At 44.1% G+C, this 20562-nt stretch overlaps 1 protein-coding gene across 2 annotated transcripts; it reads left to right on the forward strand.

Annotated features, from left to right (window-relative positions):
- Positions 1–5220: 5220 nt before the first annotated feature.
- On the forward strand, positions 5221–20336 carry LOC148820411 (KH domain-containing, RNA-binding, signal transduction-associated protein 1-like). 2 transcript variants are annotated; one of them, XM_088931603.1, is made up of 9 exons: positions 5221–5598; positions 10548–10672; positions 14591–14707; positions 15186–15332; positions 16402–16544; positions 17195–17402; positions 17765–17829; positions 18379–18437; positions 19047–20336. In XM_088931603.1, exons 1-9 carry the CDS (start codon positions 5505–5507, stop codon positions 19142–19144), a joined length of 1056 nt encoding a protein of 351 aa, XP_088787729.1. In that variant the 5' UTR covers positions 5221–5504; the 3' UTR covers positions 19145–20336. The 2 variants fall into 2 exon arrangements, with proteins under 2 accessions (XP_088787729.1, XP_088787730.1); XM_088931604.1 differs by having other exon boundaries at positions 16405–16544.
- The last annotated feature ends 226 nt before the right edge of the window (positions 20337–20562 follow it).

Here is a 20562-nt window from a genome sequence, read left to right on the forward strand (position 1 = left end):
TACTCAAAGGTGCACATATAGCAAGAGACTTATCTGGTACATACCTTTACAAATAGATTTTTCTGTTTTGCTCAGTCTAATATTGAGTCTGACAGAATACTGCGGACTTCTGGCACCTCAGCCTCCCTGTTGCTTACTGCAGACACTCGCTGTTAGCAAGAGGTACATCTCCCACCCTGGGAAGGGCTTGCTCTGCCATACAGGCACTGTGTGCGAAACAGCAGATGACACCAACAGGTAGTGTGGGAGGAAAGCGTTCACAGTCTTTACCCCCACCTTGTACTGGTGGACTGTGAAGGCGGTCATTATTCTAGCGAGCTCATGAATGACTGGTGTTGCTAAACCAGGAGAGCTCAAAGAGTTAAAATTGCTTGTTGTTCCAAGTATTAGAAAAGAAAAGGAAGACAGGAGCTCACTGGTCATCTGATTTACTAGCAGGCTAGTTTTCCCTTCTGTGTCCTCTGTCTTTTCACATGAAGGAGGCCGACAATGTCATCTCCCAAGGACATTTGGAAACCGGGAAAAAAATCCATCCACAGCCACAAGCTGCCAAGATGCACCACAGTTTTGAAAGATAAACAGCAGCTTTACCACCCATGTAAAGACCACAGTTAACACCTTGTGGCCTAACCTCTTCAGGTTTCTATGGTCAAGCAAGGCTGGATCTGGCCAGTATGGGGATGGGAGACCCCCAAGGATTAACCAGATTGCTGGAGCTTTTAATTAGTGCAGAAGAACCAGTAGGTGGCACCCTTACCTCTGGACCAGAATTTACAAACCGAATGCTCCAGTATAGTGTACAGTATGTGTTAACTGTGCACTGGGAAGTGTCAGCTTTGAGAAGATACTTTGCATGTCTTCTTGGCCATTAAAGATCCCATGACCATTCCTAAGAGCACAGTTGTTAACACCAGCAAATATCTTGTCATTCACACTATCTAACATAATAGAACACCTAGGATTTGCATTAGCACTTTACCAAATTCCACGCTAATATTTTTCCTTAACCGAATGTTTCAACATAGATCAAAAATGATTATGACTGCTATTCCTGGTCTGCAGTAGTTCTGTGTGTCGAGACAGTGTCAGACTTCCTTCGCACAAGCGGTGTTCCCAACACAAACCACACAAAACAACAAGGATTAATAACAAATGAAGACAGTGAATAGGGAGGATTAGACAAGGATAGCGTTACTTCTGCCTGAATCAGATTCTAATTTTGGTCAAGGAATTTTCACTCATCTATTAGAGACGTCTGCGTTTCCATTGCATGACAGGCGAACTCAATCTGTTGTTTTAAAGCGCTGAATTGAATTAGGTCACCGCGGTGAGGATTAGATCAAATCCCCCTGCCCGTGCCCTGGGGAGGGGTTTGAGATGATGTAAATTCTGTTCATCACAATGCTTTAATACCTTAAAAGCTGAAAAGTTATACAGCCCAAGTCACGGTGCAAACAATGTATTCGGCACAGCAATGTTTCTTATAGCTTTCGCTTTGCTATCTGGCCAACAAAAACTGACAAAGGCATCCCGTGTTTATCGCACAGTGAAAACGGTCATTACTTTTGGTCTGTGGCTGACGTGTCCGCTCAAGTGACTTGCATTTGTCCCCACCTCTACAGCAATAATTCTACTGGCACAATCTCAGTGAAGAATCTTGCTGCTGCCCCTATCGATAAACTACTGACCAAATTGATGATTTTTATTTAAATCTGACTCTTTTAGTCCCTCTTACATTTCCACACTCTCATCATTCAGATAAACCCTCCTTACGAGCAGCAACGTTGCCTGGAAGAGCCAGCTTGTCAACATTTTGCTTCAGTCTGCACATCCTTCTCAAGGATGAATGGAGCAAGTTGAAAGCCTGACCTATGATAAATAATACATTAACTCTCGTCTCTTGATACTTTTGCAAAGCTCTTCTGTTTCTATACTTTCACCTCCAACATCATGGGCTGCCAATGTGTGCTTCAGGTTAAGAAGCCAGGTAATCAATCAGTTTGATTAAGCTTGCAAAGTATGTAGTTTTCATTTTTGCCTGATCTCGCAAAACTCATGAATGGAGTGAATATGAATGGGGAGAAGAGCTGGGCAGAATTATAAACTCTAGCAATTTACAGAGAAGTTGTTAACTCCTGCCTTTGGGGCCTTACAAGAGCAAACAAAAGTGAACAATGGGCATGGCTCTTTTGTGTAGGCAGCAGTCATCACACACGTTCAGGCTTGCTCTTGGAAATCTCAGAGGCTTCCAAGACGTTTGTGAAGGTGTTCGCACTTGCAAGACAGCAGAAGTCACACCGGTCAGCTCAATTAACAATGAGGGACTGTAGACAGTCTCATGCCTGCTCTACTAGAGAAGAGGTGTACTGTATGGTTTGTAACAAAGCAAAGGAAACATTCAGTAACGTGAACGAAAGAAGTTCTGACATTTTAGTACTATGGAATATATGTCAGAAAATAAAGTCACTTTACGGTATTTTACACTGTACTAACATGAAGGAGGTTCTCTTTTATAGTTATAGCCTGGAGAAATAAAAAAAAATTAGAGACCAATTCAGATGTTCAGTATTCACGGGCTGGGTATGTGTCCAGTGATCATGTCTAGCACTGCAATAAAGAGTCTAGTTATTGGAGTATGATCCCTTTGCTTTCCCATGTCAGAAGATCAGTTGTGCTCTTTATCTTGTCTGATTGCACAGAATCTGTTGTCCAACTGCATAGGTTAACAGAGGATGTGCATTGTGAGCCAGTGTTGCTTTATGCTACAGTAAAGATGAAACAAAAAAGAGGTATATGTTTTTTTTCAATTGTTATTACAAATGAGATTAATGAGACATTAAAATAATAATTTGTCACTTACCATCATACATCACTTATGTGCTTAGGGGGGTAAGATATAAAATCAGCCAAAAGAAACACTGCTAATAGCCAATGGTTGCATATCTTCAATATTTTAATGAACTATATCTTTTTTACTGAAACTCTGCCTGAGTTGTGTGCGTAGCAGCCACGTTTTGCAGAAAACAAATCTCCTTGGCATTTAAGGCATCTCTGTTTTGGGTGGTGGCAGACTGGGTGGACTACAATGGGCTTGTTTAATTTCAGAATCAAGGCGTTAGACAAAAACAGGACAGAACTGGGACCGGGTGGGACTGGTTTCTAAACTTAAACTGCCAGTCTGACAGTTTAAAATGACAGTCCGACACAACCCATCCCTTCAAGGAAAATATACCGCTACCACAACACTGGGTATTTTGTGGTGAAGGAATTAAAAATTGTACTCAGGAAGTCCGGGCTGGAGGAGGCTGGAAGAGTTAATTTTGGGGGGATTGGTCTGGCGCATAAACAAGACGCCAGCCTGAAAGGTTTTGATTTAGGTTTTTGTTTCTCCCATTCCCTTATGTGAATTTTTAATTCTCTGTGCGAGAGGGAGCCCAGACTCCCGCTTAGTGTTATTAGTATTTTATTGACAAAACACTTGTTCTCTTAAGCTCTGGGAACATTGTCTTGATATACACCATGTTTTCATTTGCATTTCAGCAGACTGACGGGGGACTTGTCATGGGCCCATAATTCCAAACTGCACCCAGGATATTGTAAAAAAATAAAAACCAGATTAAATGCATTAGACACATTTAGCCAAAGGTAAAGAAAGTGCTTTTTCTAGCACAACTGACATTCCTGTAGGAACTATATAATTTATTTTCAGTTCAGAGAAGTGGAGTTCCGATGTGTTACATTTTACATACATCAGTTCTTCACAGATATCGGTCATCTCTCCATCTTTATTATTATAAAGAGTTATTATTGGACCACGTAGGCCTATACAGGGCCAAGATGAGCTGGAGACAGAGGCCAGAGGGAGAGCATGCAGAATGTGCTCCATGTTGTACTCGAACCCCAGACCAGATAGCTTTGGAGACCGGAGAGAGCACTGCCATGCTCCCCCGCATAAATAATTTTTAAGAAAGAAATGTAGGTTTTAATAATAATATTTCCTTGCATCTGCACGAGTGCCTTTCACCCCAAGGGTGCTTTCCCCACAGGGGGAGCCCCACATCGTCCAATACTGAAGTGCTCCCCCACCAGGGCGACGCACAGCAGCCCACAGATCAGTAGGAGGGGTGAGAAATTGCTTCTCCAGTTGAAGTAAGGGGGAACTCTGGGGAGGTCAGATCATACAAGCACACTAACAGCGCCATGGCAATTTTAAACGACCAAGCAGTCAGGATCTCAATCTAACATTTAATCCATAGAACGGCACCTCCTACAGACTAGCAAATTGTCTCTTATCGCCATACTGGGGCACCGGGTTATAAATTCTGGCCCAGAGGGAAGAGTGCCACCTACTGGTCCATCAACACCGCTTACAACAGCAGTCTGACTCTCCACAGAGGTCTCCCATCATCCCAGTACTGATCAGGCCCACCCCAGCATCATCCATTTCCTGATACACAGGTCAGAGGTTCGCGATTTGCGGGCGATCAACCAACGCATCGCACACACTCCACAGTATATTTCTATAGAGAGTAAAAAAGCTCCACCTTCCGGACACACAGTGTAAAGCCAACCCAGGATTCCGAAAAATGAATAAAGAACAATTAAAACCATTGTCCTTAAAAGTTAACCCATGTTTGCCAGGGCTGAAAAAATCAATGATGGGACTATATATAAAATCAATGCTCCACCGTGCTGTTTAACCAATTTGCCCACACGGCATAGTATTTTTTAGAAATTTCTGTGGTTAAACAGGAGATCCTAGAAATACCCTTCAGAGTTAAAAAGGGAAGAAATCTGCAAGTTGGTTTAGTAACATTTTATTGACGAAGTTGTTAATTTGTATGCCTTCGTATTTCACATATACACAATCTCCCCTTTCTTACTATCAGGGCAGAAACGACAGAAGCACACCACCCAGATTTCGAACAAAGTACTTTAATATCGTTAAAATAAAACCACCACAAACGTCGCGTTACCTCGGTTTTACGTAAATGTACAGAGAGGAGCACGGCGTGATCTCCAACCCACAGCGAGGGGGGGAAAAAAAAAACAACAACATTTTTATCGACGCCAAATTCATTTAAGAACAGCGGCCGGCTGCGCCTTTAAAAATGACAGCGGTCGGAGGTTGTTTTTTTTTTTTCAAAGTGGGAGGGAGAGCCCGACCATTTTGAATGAATTTAGTGAGCTCACTTCCTCTCGGCTTGCTATTTTCCCCTCAGTCGCAGGATTTTTTTTTTTTGTTCTCAATCGCTTTCCATTTGTAGGGAGCTAAGAAGGAGAGAAAGAGAGGGAGGGAGCCATTACGAGGTTGCTAACCGACACGACCGGGCGGCTCGGCGCACACTTGGGCCCGATCTCACCCAGACCTGCAGAAGATTACGAGGCCGCTAGGAGCTGCATACATTTCCCCCGCTGCTGCAAACACATTTTTTAAACCTATTTTTATCCCTCCTCCTCCTCTTCCCCGAGACTGTAACGTAGCAGACACAATAGTAAACAAAATGGAGAACGAAAGCAAATATCTCCCCGAGTTGCTGGCGGAGAAGGACAGTCTGGATTCCTCCTTCACCCACGCTATGAAACTGGTGTCCGCAGGTAAACCGAGCCGCTCTGAAAACTTTTCGTTGTTGTTGTTGTTGTTGTTTTTTTTTTCTTCCCAAGGAATAAACGAGGCGCCGAGCTGCCAAAAGCCGACGAGAAGGGGGGGGGGGCTCTTCTTCTTCTGCTGCTTGTGACGGTATCGCAGTGAAAATAAAAGCGTAAATGTTTCTGAAGTTAGCGGTGGGGGGAAGAGCGCACGTTGTGGGGAAGAGTGTGTCTGTGAGACAAAGGGTTTCGCTCACGGCTGAGTACTTGTTGGATTTTTTTTAAAAAAAAACGTTTTTTTTTTGTGGTGTTTAACATGGTCGTGTGGTGTTGGTTTAAGGTATTTCTTCGATTTTTGTTTTTGAATTTAATGTAGAATCTTTTAGCCGGTAAACCGATCGGGTCGGCATCCGTCTCGGGTGTCCGGCGGCGTGGTGACGACGAGCCCGGGCCGGCCGGCCGGGCGGCGGGGTGGCTCCCCGGTGAAGCTGCCGTCGGACATCATCGGGAAATTTTTTTTAAAAAAACAACAAGAGTCGTTTTTGACTCGTTTTTCTGGGGGGGGGGGGGGGTGTTTTCTCACGGCGTGGCTTTGTGGAGTGTGAACGGGGGACTGTCGGGGAGGGAGGGGGCATCAAGTTGGAGAAAAGGATGGCGCCCGTCTGTGCTCCTCGGGTATTGAAAGTGTGCGTCTTGGTGCCGACGGTACCTGCGTCTCGGTCCCCTTTTGTTTTCCGATCTTGATGCAGTTTTATCTTTCTTCTTGTTGTTGTGTGTGTGTGTGTGTTTTTCTCTCTCGCCACGCCTGCCCGCCGGTTAAATTGCAATTCACGAAAAGTTAGGGTGCTCCTTTTGTATCTATGGGAAGTTTTAGCTGGGGGATGAATGTGCGTCTCTGCAGGGGGAAAAAAAAAACAACCTCTCTCTCCCCCCCAAAGAGTAATTATAAATGGCGAAGCTCCTTTTTCTTCTTTAAAAAAAAAAACAACAAAGTTACAGAATGGAAGACAAAGATTTTTTTTTTCCATTGCCGGACCACCTTGATTGCGGTAGCGTTAATTATACCCTTTGTGGGGAGATTAAATCAAGCTTTAGCTGTAGTGCCGTTTATACGATCGAGCATGTTTTGCATGTACGGAACCGGCGCATTTCAATCGCTGGGCTCTGGGTTTACCTCAAATGCTTTTTTTTTTTTGTCGACGGGTTTTAAGGAATTTATCAACCCCGTGCCGAGACATTAAACCTCGCACTGTACATATTTCTCATGACACGTTTTGGAAACTTCAGAAAGAAAGGTTATCAGCCTCGGGATTTAGGGTCGACCGATATGTTCTTTTACAGCCTAAATCCAGGTTGCATCTTTCATAACGCGGAAGATGGTTCCCCGATGCCTTATTTCTGGATATTTTTTTTTTTGTGTGTGTGTGTAAACGCAGCACCCTCGGTTGACGGCGTGTTTCAGATAAACGACTTTAAAACGACCGAGCCTCACTGCGCCTCGGTGGGGAGAAACCACAGCCAGTCTCTCCCATGAAGAGGCGCTTTAGATAACGCGGTGCTTCCAAAAAAAAAAAGAAAAGAAAAGCTCATTTCAGGTCCCTCTGTCGGGGTGCGAGGCTCTCTGCGGGGGAAACTTATTTTCCTTGGCACGTTTGGAGTTTAGTCTTCTGCCGACATCTCAGCTCAGGACTGTTCGCTTACCCGCTATTATATTTTGAACCCCGCCACTGTCGAGTCCTCTGTCAGTTTTTAAAGTGGATGGCGAGACCCTGATGGGCATGAATGTCTTCGGGGGGTGGCAGTCCAGAGGGTTGAAAGCTGGGGGGAAAAAAACAAACCCGTTAACGTGGCAAAATTATATTTTGGAACAGGATGCGATCAGACGTTGCTCTTGTTGGGAAGGAAGTTGAGAATAGCCCCCTCCATCGTCGGACGGGAGATGTTTAGCGAGTTGGGGGGGGGGGGGGTCTCTCACATTTCTGCTCATCTTTTCTTTTTTTTTAAAAAAAGAAACGAAACCTCCAGGGTCTGAAACCGTGCGAAGACGTGGAATACTGTTTTCTGGTTCCTTGGCAGTGGAAACTTGAATGTTTTCCAGCTTTTTAAACGGTGTGCCTGTTTCGTATTAAGACGAACATAGTTTCTGCAATAAAAGTGTCACAAGTGGTTGTAAATGCTCCCGTTTCCCCGTGCTTGCCTGTGAGCTCCTGCAGTTGCTGGTTTGTGTTAAGCATTGAAATTTTTACACCCCCTTTCAATTCTCACTTCGTTCGCCATTGCTGGTGGCTTGAAATAAGATTATTGAAATGTGTGTTTGCATCAGCGTGTTAATTGGACCAGCATCACGATGGCTTAAACGTTTCAGTCTTGTTCTGTTGGCGATGCTGCGGCTGACATAGTCTTGCATCTAGCTTGGCTTCTGCCCTGCGCTGCCTGGAAATAATCACTCCAGAACATTGCATTACACCTGTTTTTTTTTAGCCAGCTGTTCATGGAGAGAAACCTGCGGTATATTTTCATGGTATTTCTTCTAATTGGCATGAACGTATTTCTGAATGTAGACACTTCAAGCGTTCCTCTATTAAAGGCGGGGATGTGTGACCTGCAGCTTCTGGTTTACTGTCTGCAGTGGTTCTCTCCGGCAATCTGGATTTTTAATTATAGCATCCGAAAAGGCGTAAGAAGAGGCTGCGTGTTTCTTCACACCAGCTGGCTGCATGGCTCTGTAAGGTCTTGCTGATGGGGAACAGAACCCAGAGCCTGCCTGCCTCTCTTTCTGAGTCTCCTGCCCCTATCGGTCTCGACCAGTTCCCCATAGGAGACCTGCAGCCATCTCTTCTTGCCGGCTGCAATATGGCGGACTGCCCTCCTGACTCCTGCACTCCTCTGTGAGAAGGTGTCTTGTAAGAGTGAGGGGGTGGGGAGGCATGTCTGTCTCCCTGCCAGCTTCATTTCTTTAGGTGCTGGTGTTTTTTTCTGGGTCACCTTCAGTCAACAGCTGCTCCAGACTTGGGGTTGAGGGTTCTGAGTGGTGACGGCGTGCCTCACTGGGGCGGTTGAGAAGTTAGAGGGATGCTCAGAACCGGCAGGAGTGCACTTCCTGAGGTCTGTGAGGATTGAAGAGCGCTGTGACTTGTTCCTGGAGGGGCTGGTGATGTGTCCCTTGTAGCGTTCCTGTTTTCTAACTGAGCTCAGGTGCTGGTTGTGGCTTTTTTACAACGAAGGAAGCTAATTAGTCGTAGACTGAGATGCACGGTTGCACTGTGGGATTTGTGTATGTGATGTTTCCTCCAGTGGGATAACATTCAAATTAGGCTGGCGGTTGATTTCTACCTATTGATATTCATTCAATAATGAAAATGGCCTTGGATCTGGCAGGGTGGTGGACCGTACTGTAGAAAACCTTTGGTTTAGCGGACAAAGAGGTGCTGGTTCAGCCTTTGCAATATCTCTAACTCGAGCAGGAGCTTTGGTCCTTTCGCGATGTGGGAAAGTTCGGTCAGCGGCTGTGATGAACAGCAGTGTGCAGGACCGGATGGGCAAAGTATGTGGAATTTGTTGATATTCATGAAGACAGCTGTTTGTTTGGAACGCTTGCCGCTGATGGGTGGGCAGTTCTGGTACTGTATTACTGTAAAGTGAGCAGTAGAACGGTATTGGTTGCAAATTCTAGAAGCTCATGTTATTAATTGGATTGCTGGCTTGCGGTTGTGACCGAGCCTAATGAAAGGTTTTGTGTTGTCCGGGGCCTGTGAGCACAGACCTGTGTGCCTTCCAGTATCGTGTGTCGAGCGGCTGGGCTGCCTGGCTGTTGCAGGGCTGGATGCTATTTAACTAGAATGTTTGCAAAATGCATCAAGCGTTTTTGTGATGGGTGCTATTTAAAGGTGCTTCAACAGGAGTCTTGTGCTTCCAATTAAACCTGAAAATCTGTGATAAGAGATTCTAATGCAGCAACATTGCAAATTCCCACAGTGTGTTTGATAGGTTTTCACATTTCTTTGGTGTGAGATGTTTATATCGCTGTAAATGTATTAAAGGGGAGGCTCTTCTATTTCACTTGAGCTGGTTTTGAAAGGGAAAGATTCTGCAGTGACAATGCTCTAGCTTGCTCTAAATCAGCTAGATTTATAAGTGTAAAAGAGTCCATACATCCTTGTTATAAACAAAGCATTTGTTGCCAAAATTAAATTTTAATCCAGGTCTATAACTCCTAGACTCTGCATTGGAATGCAGGCAAAGTTCATCATTCCTTAAACCAAATCGGAAGCTACAGATAGCACATTTAAACTGAATTTGCGTTGTCCAAAAAAGAGACATTCTGGTAATTTTGCGTAGTGTAACTCCTAATTATATCAACCCAACTCTTAATTGTGTTTTGTTTATAGATCAATGCAGCATATTTAGTTGTGGAGTGCAGTCTGTTCATACACTTTAGATATAAAGACATTGAATAGTGTTCTACAGAAGAGGGAAGGTGACTTGGCATTAGTCCTTCATTGCATACAGCCCTTTGAATTAATCTTGAACAAGAAATTCCTCTTCGTTCCCCTGCTGCCTGCCCCTTTCCTCAGTATGATGTATGGTTGCCTGAGTTGGTTGAGCTCAACGCCAGATGCAGTTAAGGTTGGCATTTGCTATCCAGTGAAGTGACTTATAGCTACTGTTGACAGTTCATGCAGGCATATAGTGTGTCCTGGTTAGTCTGCTCTAGTTCTACAGTTTTGTGGCAATATCATCTGTTCCTGAAAAATGTTTCATAGTGGCTCACAGAAGGAAGCTTGAAAGCTAAGCTGAAGCACAAGCTTGGAATTGTGGAGCGTCGCATCAGCACGGAAAGAAGCTTAGCATTATAGGAGCTTCTGGATCTTTGCTGTATCGGTTCTAGAAAGTTTGCTGGAACTTTCTAAGCCTTGTCATCGTTTTTAACGGTCATCGTTATTTTTCCCTGCTTTTAGAAATTGAAAGGATTCAGAAAGGCGAACCGAAGAAAGAAGACGAAGACGCTTATCTGGACCTGTTCTCGCACAAGAACGTCAAACTGAAGGAAAGAGTCCTCATCCCGGTCAAACAGTATCCAAAGGTCAGTGTACGTAGCGCATAGCGTTGTCTGACAAGGAGCCCATGCTGTGGATGTGCATTGAAAACTGGCTTAGAATAAACTGTAGGTGTTGTAGGGGATCAGTTGGATAAAACCTTGAAGGAGGTCCAGCGTGGAATACTGGTTAAGAAAGGACAAAACCATTAACCTTTAGATATGTGATTTCTTGAGAGGTTCAAGGACTGTTCTATTCAGTCCTCAGCCACTCCATATATTTTTTTAATGAAGAAAGACCAATTTTTTGGGCTTTACGATAAGGCATAATTCAGACAGCTCATACTTTTTTTACCCAACAATCCTGCTCCTGGTGGTCTCATTTTTTTTCCTTATTGAAACACGTCAGACCTTTCCAGCTTCTGTTTTACAACGTATGACTGTTCTGGAGCTGTTAACTCTCTCCTGGCTTTGTTCTGTTTTAATTTCGTGGAGCTTATTCCAGGCACACACACAGTTGGCATTCAGCATCTTCCTGCTTTTGATTGAGGACCCCTCCCACGCTACCTTGCACTCTGTGCAGGAGACATAAAATAGCAATCTCGGGCGTCTACCGAAGTGCCTGATTAACTAGATTGTTCTTTGTTGCCTTTGCCTCAGATCTATATTTAAATCATGAAGAATTGCTCCAGTGAAATGCCCAGGGTTAGACTGGTACGGATGGAAGAAAGATTAGGGGCGTACGCTGAAATCTGTAGGTCCTTGCAGCTTTCCTCCTTCAATATTGCCTCCCTTGGAGTGCAGTTTAATCACGCAATCGATCGGCACAGTTGACAGTGGACGTCATCCTGAAACGTATAGCATGGACCCTTGGAACGCCAGGGGTGCTGGAATTTGTGGAAGTGCAAGACCTGTCTGTATTAAATGCCAGCAGCTTATAGCCCTTTATTTCTTTGCCTGCGTCTTGCAGTCATGGTGATTAACTGCTGTCTAAAAATCAAATTGCAGTGGATGTGGCTGGGTGTTGATGGATTCGCTGTGGGAGGGGGTGGAGGGGGATGGGGTTTACCTACCTTAGCCCAATTTTTCTGCTGACAAATTAGTGTTAACGCTTCAGGACTCCCGACAGTTAAATTCTGTTTAAGCGTTTGCTCGGATGGATTTTAAATTAAAACGAACTACATATTTTGAAGCAATAATAAATTATTCAGCTCACTGGAATTAGTTTAGAGCTTTCTGTTTGCTGCTGGTAACCCACAAACTAGCTGAGGATGTTTTCTGCCTTTGAGGAACCAGACAAGTTGCGATTAAAGGGCGCAAGATTCTGTTTAATGCGATCTGTAAACGCTCTAAATGTTTAAGCGTTGTGTGAATTTTAAAAACAGTGTATGTAAAGGATGTTTTATATTCTCTGCAAACTGATTTGATTCTATGTTCAGGGTCATGTTAAGTTAATGACTTGGACTGTTGATATTGTTTGTAGAAGAAAGCTGGGGGTATTTTGTAAAAATATCCAAAATAAAAGTGTGCATCACTTGTGCTTTGCATCTAGAATCTAAAACGATTGTTTTATATAGGCCTTGTTACCTGCATGTTGGCAGCATAACTATACTGGTGTCTTAAATTGAAATCAGGTGTGGATCAGCAATGCATTGTGTGGTATGCAAGCACAATTTCCACTGTGTACAGATTACTGTAGGCCCCTTTCTCCTCAAGGTTTGTCCCCAGGAGATTCTTTAGCTTTCTGCGAATCATCAAACAAGTGGTGGTGTGAAGTTATCGCACTATATGTAGGGGTGAGGAAGAGAGCATGAATTATAAACCACTGTACACGAGCCAGGTAATGCACATTAACCACAGCCCTGGTTCAGTTACATAGCTTTCGTCTCTGAAGAGCAGCGTGTTTGAGAATGTAGGTGTGAAACAAGAGGAAGCCGTCTGGCCCATCGCCTTCGTATTGTGCTAGTGCCTCGCTGTCCCAAGGGTTTGAAAAGGAGCCTGGGTGTCGGTTCAGCACCATGGGTGGGCTGCTTGTTCCTGACTCCCACACCCCTTTGTGTAAAGAAATGCCGAGCCCCCCCCCTATTTTCTTTTATCCTTTGGTTCTGGAACGGACCAAATTTGAAACACTAACCAAGGGACAGTAGTGTGGCGTGGTGGTTTGTGGTTCAGGATGTGTGCCAGCTGAAACGCTGCTCGTGTACCCTTTGAACGAAGTCCTACTCCTGAATTGTTCTGGGGGGAGTACTCGGCTGGGTAAATGATCGGAAGTTTCAAATGCTTCGGATAAATGCATCAGCCAAATATAAATATACGAATGGGTTTTCGGTACTTTTGAGGCCTTGAATACGTCAACAAAGTTCTTGCAGTATTTTGTTTAAGACTAAAGTTTTTTAGCCTGATAATTTTTTAAAGCCCAGGAATGTGCCTGATTGTTGTGGACTAATTCCATAGTAGCGATATGCTTTCTTGCACTGTGGTGATCAAACCGTATTCTCACTAGTAACTGGTTCATTGTCCAATTTTGGCATAATATGCCTAGCATTGTTTTTTTTTTTATTGCTTTCACATAAGCTGAGTTAACAGACACCTTAATCTTTTTCATAATTTCAAGTTCAGGGTTTAGTGTCTCGTATTCATGCTATATATGTACTGTATGTATAAGATCTCCCAGGAGTCTGCCCAGTCTCGAATTGTCATCTCCTTTTTCGGCTTCATTTATGAGCTTGACTTGTTTCTGAATGAGACCGAGATCAGGCTCGTTGATGGGAAGGATGGTAGAGTAGTCCTAATGGAGATCACGGTTGTTCTCCACCATTGACTTCACCCAGCTTTGAGCAGTCATCCCTTCTGTCTGTCCTCTGTCTTGCCTGTACACAAGCATCACTTTGAGTGTGTGCTGCGTGCTGTTTGAGAATCCACACGTTGGGAAATATACCATATCTTCTGCATCATCTGTATGCATTACTGCTTTCGGATGAACATCTTGACTTGACTTTTTAAAATCTATGCTAACTATCTTCTAGAATGCTGTTGCCATACAGATGATCCTATAGTGAGAAATATTTATTATTCCCAGAACGTTACTTACAATGAAAACCTGTTGGTCTATAATTGCTTGGTTCTTTCTTGTGAAGTGATGTTACGTGAAAGGTTTTCCAATCAGTGGATGCTAGCCACTTCTTGAGTGATTGTTGGAGGAGTCTTGATGATAACCTGGGACAGCAGATTCTCAGGTTTCTACAAGTGCTTCTACGCCCTGTAACGCTTCTGCCTCTTGTAACCCAATATTATTTAACATCGAATGCTCTTATCGCAGCCCGAGGCGTGTTGTGGATTTCGTCTTTGGTAAACGCCACAGTGAAATATTTGTTTAATACAACAGCCATTTCCCCATCATCTAAAGAGTCCTTGTTATCCCCAAGACACTTCATCTTTTATTGTTCTTCAGCTCTTGCAATGTTGAGGGGAAAAAAAAGACGTGAATCGCCATTGCAATATTAAATTTTAGCCTTTTTTAATCCTTTTTACCTGTGCTTACCAATTGGTAAATCCCTTTTAACTAGTTATCTTATAAAGTGCTTATTAAGTGTTCACCCTTGTATTATGTTCTACATTCCAATAAGGTGCACTGTTATTGTGCTTCTTCATGGCTCTCCTTGAGTAGTGGCATAACTAAAAAGCCAACCTGCCTGCTTGACTGTGCTAAGCCTTAACCTTTTGTTTTGTAAGTTGCCCGTCATGATTTAATATTTCCTGAGGTACAAGAGCCCTTTTCTAATTGCTGACTAGAAAGTTGTAGGGGCTGCACGTTTTCATGCAACAAAGCTGCCACGTCTTCCCTCCACCATCGCATTCCTAGCCATCTTTTCTGTTTGCGAAGGGAGCACGTTAAATCATCTTCGATGGAATTGTCAGTGCTGCTTTCATGGCATCTCACATGGGTTTTGTTCTTCCGTTTCTCAGTTCAACTTTGTCGGAAAGATTCTGGGACCCCAAGGAAACACGATCAAACGGCTACAGGAAGAGACGGGAGCAAAGATCTCTGTCCTGGGAAAAGGCTCCATGAGGGATAAAGTGAAGGTACGGATGTGCCGCTCTGGTCGCCCCGCAGGAACGCCAGGCAGGCTTTTCAGGAAATGCAGGTCTGCATTTGCAAGCACATGTTCAGGCTGGACACACTGCTTGCCAGCAGACTTATAAATATGCAGGAGCTTTTTTTAAATTGCACAAAAGAAATGAGGCTCCTTTGGTTTCTAATGGATTCTGGTGCTGTCTGTGTGCCTTACAGGTTTAACATTATTCCTTTCCCTGCAGCAGTCGACTATCTTGTGCAGGATATCAGCCCGTTGATAAAGCTCCATGTTAAAAAAAGTGGACTTCGCAATAAGTGGTCAAGAATATTACCTTTGCAAATTGATTCTTCCTGCTTCCCCCGCAAACTGATGGAAAGTCGGCGGTTTGTGGCGTGTTGGCTCTGTTCAGGGGCTGGTGGCCGGCGGCCGCTCCTGGCCTCTTCAGAGGCGTGGCGGTCTGAAGGCTGCGGGTTTTGCTGTTGCAGGAGGAGGAGCTGCGGAAGGGAGGCGAGCCCAAGTACGCCCACCTGTCCATGGAGCTGCACGTCTTCATCGAGGTGTTCGCCCCCGTGCCCGAGGCCTACCTCCGCATGGCACACGCCATGGAGGAAGTGAAGAAGTTCCTCATTCCTGTGAGTGTTGCCTTTTGCTCCCCGGGTTCGTGGCGCTCTCCTGCCGGTCCCGTTGCTGAGCCGCGCCGGCTCGGGGGGGGGGGTCCGGTCAGGGTGGTCCTCCCGGTGGCCCTGCGGGGCCTTTCTTCCGATTCAGAGAGGCGGTGGGGGGAGGGTTGGGGTTGTGGGCGGCTGCCGAGTGGAGAGCGTTGTAATGCCTTCATTATCCCATTGAGATTTCCGCTGTAAAATCATTCTCCTCTCTATTCCTCATTTCTGCAGTTTGGTGTCTTATGAGCCGTATTATTAAATTAAAGCAGGGTTTCTGGAAAGGAAAAAAGTTAACCATCTGTAATGGCCTGCCTATCTGATTTTTACAGTTTTTTTTACTAAGGATTAGTCATGTCAATATCCGATCTCATATTGAGCTTTTGGTTAGAACCTTTTTTTTTGCCTTCCTAGTCATTTGTAACTGAGCACAGGCTTGGTACTGAGTGGGACAAACCGTGCCATGTAAGTGCATCGCGATTAATGGCTGGACAGACATCAACGTTTTTTTTTTTAATATCCTCACTCCATTCAAGAGAGAACAAGTAAATCCTTCATCTTTTAAGTGTTCGTGTTGCTTAAGAAAACACAGCATTTTATGTCTGAAGTGCATCGTAAAGTGCACTGCATGGAGATCAATTTTCTCCAGCTGCTCGAATATTCCATTACATTTATCTGAGCACCTCCACAGGGGAATATTAAAAGATGCACATGGCAGGGAGTGAGCTCTGTAGCTGCAGAGCCGAGAGGAGCGTTTCAGAGGAGGCAGATGGTTTATTCCTGTTAGAGCTCAGGTTAGGAGAAATTGAGTTTGATCTTCAAGGAATGGTTTTTGCAGTGTGATCATTGCCGATTTGAGAAAAACATTGCGAGGAGATTTTGTACTTGGGGAGGGGGTGTAGGCTGCAGTGTTTTTGACTATTCAAAACATCACGTAAGTGCTACATAGTGGCAGGCTCTTAAAGATACCAGGCTGGTGAATGTGCCTTGGAGCTGTGCTAAGCTCGTGCATGAGCAGTACCTGTTCCTTTTTGTTTCCAAGCAGGACATGATGGATGACATTTGTCAGGAGCAGTTCATGGAGATGTCCTACCTCAATGGAGGACAGGAGCCAGGGGTCCGGGGCAGAGGAGGCCCCCCTGTCAGGGGGCGTGGTGCGCCCCCCCCTCCCACTCCAGCCGCCAGGTAACTGTGACTGTGGTACCGTGAGGATCTTTGGTAATGGGGCTACTTTGATCTGGATGTGCTCCGCTTCTCTGCTTTTCTCTATAAAATAACGTAAATAGAAAAGAATTATGAAAAACCAGTCCAAACAAACATACAGCTGACAAGGAAAGCAGGTAGACTTGTGCAGTGTCTGTCCAGACCAAAGTGAAAATGCCCTTTGACTTTGTGGGGCAGCGTAAGGCAAATTGTGAAGGAATACTGCACTGTTTTGTTTTTGTGTTGGCACAGAACCGGAGAACTATCATTTTTCATCTTGAATCTTTTCATCTTTCAACAACATTTTTCATCTTGAATCTTTTGCTCAAAGCAATGTGCCTCTGTACCCTTTTGTACAGCGGGGCCCTGTGTTAGTGCGTTCTGCGCGAGGAGTCTCGTCAAGGGCACAACCGCTCCGCCTCACCCCCGATTCGAACCCTTAGCCTCCCAAGGCCCCAGCACTGCTCCCGTGTCGCTGCTGCTGTTGTAGCCGGTGTCGATGTTAACAGCCCAATACAAGAGGACGTTCCGGCCGATCGCCTTGAGCTGCAGCTTGACTGAGCCCTTCTGCTCTGAACCTCGGGTGGCGACGCCTGCGCCCTTTATGAAAACTAACAGCCTGCGTTTCCTAGGGGTCGGGGGATCCCACCGCGCGGAGCGGCGCCCCGTGGGGGCCCAGCTAGAGGAGCCACTGTGAGGGGAGCGCCAGCAGGGCGAGGGGTGCCCCCGGCGCAGCCTGTCCGAGGGGGTGCCCCTGCTGCCCGCAGCAGGCCGCCTGCCCCGGGCGTGCAGAGAATGCCCCTGCCCCACCCACCTGCCCCTGAGCCCTATGAAGAATACGTGAGTGAACAGTTACCCTTTCTCAGTGTTTCACCCTGACTGGGATGTTGGAATCGCATTCCAGGCCTGGTTAACTAGTTCTGTAACTTGCTAGTCTTTTTTGCCTCAGGAGAGTGCACATCTAATTTTGTCTATATATTGTAATAGGGCTTGCAGATAAGGTACAATAATTTAAAGTTCATTTTCCTGCATCCTGTCTTGTCTCCCAATGGGGGTAGTTGATCCAGCAGTGTTATTAAATGTAAAGTTTTATGAAACTTGAGTCAATGACAATGATATCTTGGATTCTAAATAATTTTGAAGTCATAGATCATGGTTGAGTAGAGGGACTTATTGTTTTTAATTTTTTCTCCTCTTCTCAGGCCTATGAAGACAGCTACGCTGAGCCCACTTACGAAGCTTATGATTATTACAGTCAACCCCAGGCGTAAGTTTGACATTCTCTGGTTGCAGGTTTAGCTGGTGATATTTCCTCTGCTGGAGGGTTTCTCAAATGCTTACTTAAAAAATATTATACGTTTGAATGCTTTTGAAGGAACCCAAAGCACAGATAGAAGTGAGACTAGAAAAGCACAAGAGATTGTTGTAAATTAAACATGAAATACTAGGTCTGTAGCTTATTGTGCAGTTGATAGTTCTACAAAGCCTGAAGTTTTCAAAGTGCTAGCAATGCTAGATGCTGCTTTCAAAGGGACTTACGTGGAGTTCTGGACAGGCGATTCAGTTTGCCATGGTGTTTTAAAGTTGAAGAGCAAACCATCAGTCCCGTTGTGATAGTTATTGTGAAGCTGGTGTTGGAGCAGTAACATCTAAGCTCAGTCGCCATGTTCAGCCAGCATTTCAGTTTGACTCTTTTCTGCCTTGTGTTCATGATGTGTACATTGTTTAAATGAAACCCTTTAGCGTTGCACTAAGCTTGCGTGGTTCCTGAGAGGCCAGTGCTCTTGAGTAACATCTGTCTGTTTCGGGTTTGCAGAGACACAGAGTACTACGATTATGGCCACGGGGAGGCCCAGGACACATACGAGCCTTACGGTAAGGCCACAGTCTTCTTGTCTGTAACGATGGGGAATGTTCTCCCTTATTTCAAACGCAGGGGGTCCATTCAGCGGTCTCGTTTTGTCACTGAAGTGTAACCGAAGATCCTTTCTGATCAGCCAGTCCCTGAGGTCAGTCTCCCAGCCAGACACTGCAGTGGTTAATATTAAGCTCCAGAAGTGATGTGTGGCTTCCCTCTTTCATGAATGGTGCACATCTTCACAGACGGAGAATTTCTACTTCAGCCCTGTTGAAGCTGGCTGAAGCCGAGCGAGTTAAATACCGATTGCTGAACAAGACCTTTTGAAGCTTTCCCTGTTTGTATCATACGGTGCATTTTTTAACCGTTTTTGGGGTCTCTTCCCCAAGGCGCTGTCGGGGATTATTGGGGAACTTCTGTCTGAGTAAACCGCTGGCAGGAAGACCAGGACAGACATTCTGAATCTTGGCGTTGCCCTTTTAGTCTTGCCTCTGCCAGGAGAGGCTGAAAAAGGCCCCTGTTGTCATGGGGCTTGGTCAGACTGCTAACAGCCCCGCTAACCCTGGATGGGTTTTGAAACCTTGGCCGTAATGGATCATGTTTCATTTTTTTCCATCTCTTTCCAGGTCAGGATGACTGGAATGGAACAAGAGCGGCGCCCAAGCTGCCTTCTGCAAGAACTGTTAAAGGGCCCTACAGGGATCACCCCTATGGGAGATACTGAAGGGGCCAGATCAAGTTTGAATAAGCACATTGCTCACTGACATCTGTCTCCCGTGGCCTCTGTCGCTTTAAAGAACCAGACAAAAAGTAATTGTCCGTTCGTTTTCTACTCTGTGGACTTTGTTTGAAAACCTGCTTCTGTACGCATTGAGACATCTGAGACGATCCTAGCCGAGTTAGGCAACACAGCTAAACTTTGTTTACAAGCTTTTTGATTTTTTTTCTTCTTCTTCTTCTTCCCCTTGCTTATTCGCATTGACAGTTCTGTTAACTTTTTTAATGTTTGGTTATAAAATAAGATTTTATCCAGTTTCAAAATGTGTGGTGGGGAAAACAAATCCTTGAAAGACTGTATCATTTAACCTCTTGTTAGCTCTGAAGATCACTTAATTTTTGTGTTACTTGCTTTAAAAATACTGATTCCGTGATTAAGTGGCAGTTGCAGATTCCCGCTTAGGCTACATTTCAAAATTCTGTTTTAATTAAACATTTACAAAACTTAAAACCTTTAAACTAATTTACTTGGATAAAATTGTAATAATAGGAAACATGAATTAACCCCCACAAAAATTTAGGCACCTTTTTTTATTTTCATGAGGTACTGTCCTAAAGATTAACTTAATTTTTAAATAGTCTCTTAAAAAGTTGTACATTTAGAAAGTTTAGGTTTGATAATATTTTGGATTTTACTTTAAAGAGTTTTGAAATATAGCCCCACTAGACACTGTTGAGATAAACTATCCTTAACGATCCTTATTTTAAAAAAAGGTCAACTTGTAATTTTTAAAAGAAAATGGGCTGTGGATGGGTTTGATCAATGCTGTTCATCTATTGTCTTGCCCAGAATTCAAATTGAATTGCCACTGTACTGGTCTCCATATTTTAAAATATAGGATCAGAAATTCGTCTGAAAAGTTTACTCTAAATTCCCCACAAGTCAAGGGGTCTGCTAAGGATTGTGCCAGATCTCCACAGGGTCTAATAATCCTTATAAAAAGGGATACTGCAGCTAAACCCGAAACTGTACATACTATAAACTTCAAATAACTGTATATTGCCATTTAAATCTGTACCTTCACCGTAAAATGCATAATGCTCTATTTGTGTAAGCTTGCCTAAATAGGTAACTAAATATCTGTCCAAAAAATGTTTTGCAGCAGTTTGTCAATAAAGCCTAGTCTTTTTTTATCAAACTAAACTTGTTACCTTTGTTCTGTTTTATCATAAAATAATGAAATACCTTTTTAAATAACTTAAACTATTATCAAAGATAAAGGTTCCTTAAGACCTTCAAACAACATTTTAAATTTTAAATGAATGCATGTAGTATGAAGAATTAAAAAAAGAAAAAATGTAAAGGTGTCTTGATATTACACGGAAAAAGAACACAACTTATTTGTTCTCTCCTCTTTTTTTATA

The sequence above is a fragment of the Atractosteus spatula genome, chromosome 14, assembly GCF_055471065.1.
Source record: "Atractosteus spatula isolate fAtrSpa1 chromosome 14, fAtrSpa1.hap1, whole genome shotgun sequence".
NCBI classification, from domain to species: Eukaryota; Metazoa; Chordata; class Actinopteri; order Semionotiformes; family Lepisosteidae; genus Atractosteus; species Atractosteus spatula.

Excerpts from the sequence above, each read along its gene's own strand:
- LOC148820411 (XM_088931603.1), top strand. The coding sequence starts at position 5,505 with ATGGAGAACGAAAGCAAATATCTCCCCGAGTTGCTGGCGGAGAAGGAC. Across the intron at positions 14,708-15,185 it reads CCATGAGGGATAAAGTGAAG|GAGGAGGAGCTGCGGAAGGG; the intron begins GTACGGATGTGC and ends TTGCTGTTGCAG. Across the intron at positions 16,545-17,194 it reads CCTCCCACTCCAGCCGCCAG|GGGTCGGGGGATCCCACCGC; the intron begins GTAACTGTGACT and ends TGCGTTTCCTAG.